Source organism: Gopherus evgoodei, chromosome 18, assembly GCF_007399415.2.
Source record: "Gopherus evgoodei ecotype Sinaloan lineage chromosome 18, rGopEvg1_v1.p, whole genome shotgun sequence".
NCBI classification, from domain to species: domain Eukaryota; kingdom Metazoa; phylum Chordata; order Testudines; family Testudinidae; genus Gopherus; species Gopherus evgoodei.
The window spans coordinates 8,514,339-8,522,305 of record NC_044339.1 but is presented as its reverse complement, the minus strand read 5'-3'; the positions used below and the strand labels follow the sequence as shown (position 1 = coordinate 8,522,305).

The 7,967-nt window shown below is 49.8% G+C and overlaps 1 protein-coding gene across 1 annotated transcript in view; it reads right to left on the bottom strand.

Moving 5' to 3' along the window:
- Nucleotides 1-4,293: 4,293 nt before the first annotated feature.
- Nucleotides 4,294-7,967, bottom strand: part of VWA5B1 (von Willebrand factor A domain containing 5B1) — a 71,792-nt gene continuing 68,118 nt past the window's right edge. Inside the window, exon 22 of the mRNA XM_030537853.1 lies at nt 4,294-7,526. Within this exon, the coding sequence (XP_030393713.1) occupies nt 6,759-7,526 (768 nt within the window). The 3' untranslated portion in view covers nt 4,294-6,758. The remainder of the gene's footprint in view (nt 7,527-7,967) is intronic.

The following is a 7,967-nucleotide window of genomic DNA, read 5'->3' as shown; positions in this document are numbered from 1 at the left end:
TTTACAAAGTGAGCCTGGCTGACAGTGGGGAAGTGCTGACCCGATGCAGGCAAAGTCTGATTTCACTTTTCAGTGTGGCTTGTGTTGAAAGAAGTGACAAGGTTCATTTCCTTGGAAAATCCATTTTTCATTCAACCCTCCCCCCTTTTCATTGATAACCATACAAGCAGCTCTACAGGAGAGGCTCTGGGGACAGGATGGCATTCCGTAGAACTGGGGGGGCAAGCACTGCAAAAGAAAGCACTCAAAAGGGCACTGGGCTATTCAAGCAAACCTTGATTTACTGGGATAACCATGCTTCTGTAACAGAGAATGCAACCGCCACGAGGAACCAGCTGACAGACCTTTGCTGTCTCACCCAGAGACATTTCGAACACTGCAGAATGACAGACCCCAATCAATGAGATTACACCAGTGACAAACAAACTGCAACGTGAACAACAGGCTGGAAGCAGAAAGGCTGCATCCCCTCTCCTGCCCTCCCTCTCCCTCCCACCCCCGACGTGAAAATCAAAGCTCACTGAACGAGGTGATGTTGCTATATATTAGGAAAGTGAGCGCAAGGCAACAGGTCTTCAATGAGCAGGACAATGTCACTGGCACCACAGTCACTTTGTATGCTACAGCATGAGGTCACGTCCATAGGCACTTGAGGATCCCGAGGACAATCGCCAGCCATGTCACTCGAACCACAGCAGACTGCATAAAGCCACCCGGTTAATTTGACAGCTAAATTACATCATACACTTCACCAGCAGCAATACACCTATAGAGAACTCAGATTTGAGCACGGGTGTGGGGTCAATGCATCCCTGGCAACAGGGGCTGAGTCCAAGATCAGATGACAAGAGGATGGTTGGAGAACTGCCACTTTGTCTTACGGTATGTGAGGCAGTATTTGCTAGTGTTTAGAGCAAGGGGGCTGGGAGTCAGGACTCCCAGGTTCTATTCCTGGCTCTGCCACAGGCTTTTCAGGTGACCGTAGGCAAGTCACTTAACCTCCGTGCCTCATTTTCTCCACCTGTAAAATGGAGATCATCCTCCTTACCCCTCTTACAAGGGACTGTGAGGCTGAGATAGTGTTTGTAAAAGGTTCTGGTGCCCTTGGCATTGCCTAAATGTGAAGTATTTCAGCATAGTCATGGGTTTTTACACTGGATAAAAGGATTTGCAACATGGGAAGTACAAATCAGCCAGCCAGCTGTACGCCAGGGGTCAGGTAAAAGATTCAGGAAAAGCACTAATCATCCTGCTAACCCCGTCATCCAGAGACAGTCCATCCAGGAGGATGTTCCACTGCTGAACAGATGTCAGGGTAGAGGGAGCTGGCTTTTCTACAGAGCTGGGCCTTGGCGCTGCAGGGGAGACATGACGTATGCTGCTCTAAGGTTCTGAGCCACAAAGCAGCCCAGACTCTAAGGATGAGCATTATGCCTTTAATACTTTACCTTGTTATTAAGGGCCAAATAGAGAGCAGTATCTTGGCGATTGTGAAATGAGGTCACCCTCTGGTGGCCAGCCCAGGCAACCTACATCAAAACCTGGAGGCTACGCTATGGGACTTCATAGCAGCAGTTGGTGAGGGATGAAGTGGTGCAGGGTTTAAATATTCACCTGAGTGTCCAGGAGACGTGCTATCCTGAACATACCCAACATGTAGAATCAACAGCTATGGCCTTGGCATAGCCTGTCCATGCTAAAGCTGCTCTGTTGGTACCTTGGTATGAAGGTTTGATACCAAAATTAGACCTCAGATGGCCGAATTGTGAGCCTTTTGCTTTAAAGAGCCTGTAAAGGGGGAACATTAAAATGTTTGCAGGTCGTTTCAAGTCACCAGAACTGAGCTTTAAAGCTGTAGGAAATTGCACAAGGGCAGTGGTTCAAATTTCCACTGATTCAGTATCTTTTTTCGGAGAACAGATTGGAACCAGCTTGGTTAACTGTCGATCAGTGAAGCTGAGGTCTGGGTCAAGTCCAGTGGTAAAGCTGATTCAAGGCGTTGCTAACATCTTTGCAGTGACATCCCAGAAGTGTGTGTGGTGGGGGGCGGGTGGGTGAGTGGGGGGTTGGAGAAAAGGCAAAAGAGAGAGGTAGGAGTTGCGGGTAGGTTTTTTAAAACAAACCCAAGGAATTAACCCCAAATAATATCTTATCTGAGCACTGAATTCAAGGTCCCTTTCCCTTGGGGTTAATGACATCTGAATGACGGCATAGGCATTGAAAACTGCTGAGCTGGCAGTTCAAGATGGCCGGCATCTCTGAGAACGGAGCACAGCAGTGGGGGTGCCTACTGTTAGATTCTCAGGGCTGCCGATAAACAGCAAGTTATGTGAGGCCAAAAGTCGCAGGCATGATGCATTGCTTCCCCGAACTGCTGCGGGGCAAAGCCGAGACACACTAAGCACGCTTGTCAAGGCTGTTCCTATGTTACCATATGCTGTTGCTGTTACATAACATGCTACAGAAGGTGCATGTTTCACTGTTTTGTTCTGAACAGGCCACAACTCTTCCTATGCTGTAGCAAATACACCCTATGTAATAGGATACATCAGCCATGTTACTAGTTGCCTTTTGGCAAGGCTTACATTCTCTTTGGAGATTCTGAATGCTGCGTCCCAGGCCATATTTTTGCATCAAGAGGATTCTGGTGATTGGCGAGGTTATGCCTCCAAGGTCTGTATGCTCTGTGGAGTTCTTGAGCTGTGTAAAACGAGCAATTAGCATGTGACTTGTGTATTAAGTATCTGCTAAGTCTCTAACTGCAAAACTGTTTTAAATGATCTTGAGAAGCCCATAACCTGGAAGTATCTAAAGTGACCTGAGTGCATAGAAATAAGCTTGTATCAGCTACTGCAGCATTGTGGACAGAGTGGTCATGACACCACTCCATGACCTGTGCATCAGGTCTATATGTCTCCTAAGTGCACACCTCACGCCTTTGCATTTCACATGTGCACAACCTGTGTGGCTGTACCCCTCTGGGTCTCACTTACCCATTAGCTTCACTAGCTCTGCTGAGAGAGCCAGGTTCTCCCCTGTGGACAAAGGAGACAATGCAGGATGTTTTGCATTGATTTATGCTACTGGTATTTACAAAACGGAGCCTTGGGGCTGGCCAAGGGGAATAGGGGCATGAGGTGAGAAGACAGGACAGTGCAAAACCACTTCACAAACAGGTCAGGTCAAGCCAGCTACCAAAAGACACTCAGACTCACATCACATGGCCTGGAGCCGGGCCCTTGCCAGATGGTTAAGGAACAGGCTAACAGCTACACATACAGCTAAACTTCAGTTCCCTGTCTTCCATGATATGGTACTTGAGACAAGAGGAGCAGCTGACCTGCCAGGAAGGGAATGTGACACTGCCACTTGATGAAGAGGTAACATCACCCAATGACACAGGGGTGGCTGCTGCAACGCTTGGGCTGGTGGTGCCCCTCAGATCATGCAGGGGATTCCAGCAGGTTCAGAGACTCATCTGAAACCTAACCAGGAAAGACCCTGGAGAGGTTTGGAACACACTCCCACCGCCTGAGTGGACAAGACATCATTGTCCTGGATTGATAGCAACAGGGATGGGGAGTTTCCTGTAACTTGCTCTAGTGACAGAAGCAATGCTGACCCCCTGCAAGCTGTTCTCACAAGAGCTGGTCAGAAACTGGCAGTTTTCTTGCAGGGGCGGCTCTAGGCATTTTGCCGCCCCAAGCACAGCAGGCAGGCTGCCTTCAGCGGCTTGCCTGCAGAGGTTCTGCTGGTCCCGTGGCTTCGGCGGACTGCGACGCCAAAGGCAGCCTGCCTGCTGCCCTCGCGGTGACCAGCAGAGCACCCCCAGTGGCTTGCCCCCCCAAGCACACGCTTGGCATGCTGGTGCCTGGAGCCGCCCCTGCTTTCTTGCAGCCAATGCCCACTGAGTATGTCTGGGTTGAAAAATGTCCATTTTCCATGGGAAATTTCCAAATGAAAGGTTTGGTTTCAAAAGGAAGTGTCGGGGGGGAAGCCCTACTTTGCGCTTTCTAATTATTTCCAGCTGCAAAACAAACCCAAACAAATTGTGAAAAGTGGGTTCTCCCTCGTTTTCTCACATTCTTTTCACCTCTCCTGCCTTCTTCCAAAGGGAAAAAAAGGGGGAGAGGTAAATATGGGAAAGAAAGGGGGGAAGGGCAGAAAAACCAAAAACTGAAAAGGGAAATTGGTCAGTTTCCTGGGACCAAAAAAGAAACAACAAAAATTTGAAACTGAAATGAAATAAATTATTTTTAGAATTTTCCTGTCAGGAAAAAAAAACAAATCACCCAAATTCATTGAAATCAACATTTTTCCCTCCAAAATGTCAACGTCAACTAAACCAGGTTTTCCGATGGAAAATGTTTGGGTTGACAAACTTTCTCCAGCTCCATTCCTCACCCATCAACCTCAAATCTTTAGCTTTCTTTCATCCAAGACCTCCAAGTCTCTGTAGCCAGGGAGCAGTTAATGACTATGGGCCAGATATAGAGAAGCAGGTGCTTTATATTCTATTGATTTCAGTGGGACCTAAACACATGCTTAAGTGTTGTCTTGAATAGGGATGTTTTCCTGAATGTCAGCCTAAAATTTGAATGCAGGAGACGCCCTGATGTTAGGGCATCACCCACTTCCCTGCATGGCAATTAGGATGCGCTCACCATCTGTCCCCACCGATGAGACAGCCACACTTGTTTGCACATTGATTAGGACAAGCAAGTTGCGCTGATTGGTTTGTCATGGAAGGGTCACATTCTGTCCTTGGATACGTGTGTCCAAACGCCCATTGATTTCAATGAGTCCTATCGCTGAGCCCACGGGCAGAATCTGGTCTTTAATTTTCAATCTATTCTGAACTAAGGAGGTTGTAATGTATTTCATTTAATTAATATGCTTCTGACAATTGTCAGCCAAGGTGGGTTACTGGCATTAGCAGGAGTTAATGGGACCGGTTCTGGTGACGCTGTTGAGAGCTGGAGTCTCTGGCTTAAAGTTGCCTTCCACTATGAATAACTGATTCAGAACGGTTCCTGCTGAGTAATTAGAGTCAAAAAAGGGTCTGTCAATTCAATTTGCTATCAGCTGTCACTTTGTATTAAGAAGCATGGAGCCAGGTATCCACAGATGCTGCCTGTCGTATGCTGTGCTGGGGTATGGCAGTCAAGTCAAAACACAACACTGCGAGAATGGAAACAAATTCAGCAGCGAGGCTAGAGGAAGGATGATAGAATCCAAGCTGTTCAAAAGATGCAGTCAAGAGACGGATGCTGGGCAGCGCTTAGCTTTGCCCACACACTCAAGAGGGGAGATAGGATGAAAGGTCATGCAACACGTCTGCAGTAGACACAAGAAAGTGGCACTCAGTCTGCATGGGAAGGGTCGGGGAGGAAAGGTGGCCAGTCCAATGGCAAAAGAGCTCCACCAGACCCCTGACCCACAAGCATGGCTAGCAGAAGCTCTCAACGGAGCAGCAGACTGTTTTGCATGAGGGTCAGAAAATCTAAGTGTAAGAACACAAGCTTCAAAGCCACTGGACAAAGTGGCACAGGCTTAAAGACATGGATACAATGCAAGCCTAGACCTTCTTGGTCAGATTAAATGTAATATCAGTCTAATCACTGATACAGCCTCTCCCAGGAGGCTGCCCTTCTAGCAGGAATGTACTCAATGCACCGATGGGGACTGAAAAGCTTTCACTGCTCTTATCCAAGGTGCACTCTACTAGTTCTGCTCCGCTGGGCCTGAAAGTGCCTGGGCAACAGATTTGCTTTAATCCACCTCCTGCATTCCTCCGGCTGCTTGCTCGCTGTGCAATCTGGCCCCAGCCTACCCCAACTCTGCATGCAAAAGATTCTAGGGCACATTGTCAGCTGTGAACCAACCTGTAAGACTGTCCTGGAACCAAGACCAGGCTATCCAAAGAAGCCTAAGGGAGTTATGCACCCAGGTGGGATTATAGTAGGATTTGGGTATTTATATCCTGTAGGCCCCTTTGAAAATCCCAGTCCAGCTCCACAGCTGTAGAGGATGAGTGATCTGGGAGGACCTGGCAATTCACTCCATTGTTTTCCCCATCCCCAGAGTTGCTGTTCCATCTTAAGCTGCTTGGCCGCAGTCTGGATCTCCTGTAACCTTGACCCATGAGGCAGAGCAGCTGCTCGAACACAAAATCCCTGAGACAAGAGACACATGTTAATCTTCATGATAACGCAGTCTAGATGGAGACTGGGGAACGATGAATCACGGCTGGAAATGCTCTGGGTGAAAAGATGAACATAGGATTGATGGTGACTGGGTGAAAAGGGAAGGGCTTGGCTGGATGGTGAACTGTGAAGGATGAGATGGTTGAATGAAGGTTTTGGATTCTCTTTCTGGGACTGGTGCTGGTGATCAGATGAAGCCCAGCCTGAAGGGAAGGTGCCTAGTACCTCGTGTAACTGGAGATGCTATTCCTATTCACAGAAATGAATAATCCTTTCATTTAGATATTGACCTTAATAACATCCTGCAGCAGAGAGTGCTACAGGTGAATCATACCCTGCTTAAACAACAAGAAGAATAATTGTTTAGTGCTGGGATTTGAATGACCTTGGTTGTTTTCTGGCCTGCAGAAAGGCTTGTCCTAATAAAGGTGCCTGGCATGGCACGGTAGTGGTGGAGCTCGCCATTAGACTGTGTTTCTTTAAGGATCAGTCCCTGTACCCAGAGGCTCTCTCAGCTGGCTGCCTGACTCCCCCCTTTCGCACTCCCCCTTCCTACACGTTGTTGGGGTTGTAGCACAACAAGTTGAACTCGAGGTTCTCGTCCCAGTGCCTGAGCAGAACAAACAGCTGGCGGGCTGCAGCCTTGACGGTCCCCAGGCTCCGGCCCTCTGGGAACTCCTGCTGGCTCAGCCACATGCTGGCCTTGGCAGCCACCAGCTCCCACTCGATGAAGTAGGAGGCTGAGCTGTGCTCCAGCCAGGCCAGGGCGACTGCTGTGGCCCAGAGCATCCCCTCTGGCTCAGCCCACTGGTGCAGCTCGATGTCAAAGAGCAGAGACTGCAGCTCGGAGCTGTTGGACTCCGAGCCTCTGCCGCTGTCGCTCTGCGGCTCCCAAGGGGACTGGGTGCTCTCAGGGGAGGAGAAGCGGCGGATAGTGATGGCAGGGGGTGAGAGTTCGTTCTCAGCTTTCAGGGCCTTTGACAGGCTTTCCACTGCGCTGCCAGAGAAGTGGCGAGGCCGGCCTGCATCTCCCGTAGCCTCGCCATAGCCGTTCAGCGCTGCACCGGGAGTGAAGTCGCTGTCTGAGGAGCTCTCTCTAGGAATGTCGTTCGGTGCCAGCAGCTGCCGGCTGCATCCAGGGCTCTTGGGTTCCCAAGGTGGGCCTGACTTCTTAGCGTTGTAGGAGCTGGCGGAGGGGCTAAGAGCCATCCGGTGGCAGGTGAATGGAGATGTCCACTTCAGCTTCTCCATGGGAATGCTGATTGCGTGGCAGAACGCCGGGTTCAGCAGGAAGGCACCGCAGGCCAACTGCAGAGAAACCTGTGGAGAGGGAGATAGCAACACTTCCTTAAGGAGGCACTGAGGTAAGGCCCTGGGGAAGAATGCGTTCTGTGTGCACAGCCAGGGCTTTGGAGCAACTTACCCACCAAGAATCCACCCCATGGCCGCCCAGGGCTCCAGATTGACAGGAGAGGCACCACCTGGGCCCTCGTGCCCCAAAGTAGGGGGGTTCCCTCCACAGTTCTGGGTCCAAAAGGTTTCTGGGGGAAGAGGTGGCCCCTGCTAGGCCATATTTTACCCCTTTTTCCCCATGCAGTGGTCTCTGCTTTGGCCTCTTCTCCCTCTACCAGTTTGGGAAGTTTTCCAGCCCAACGGGGGGATTTGGGGATGGGAGATGGGTGTCAGCTTGAGTTCTGATCAGCAAACGTGTCTCTGTGTGTGTGTGTGTGTGTGTGTGTGTGTGTGTGTGTGTGTGTGTGT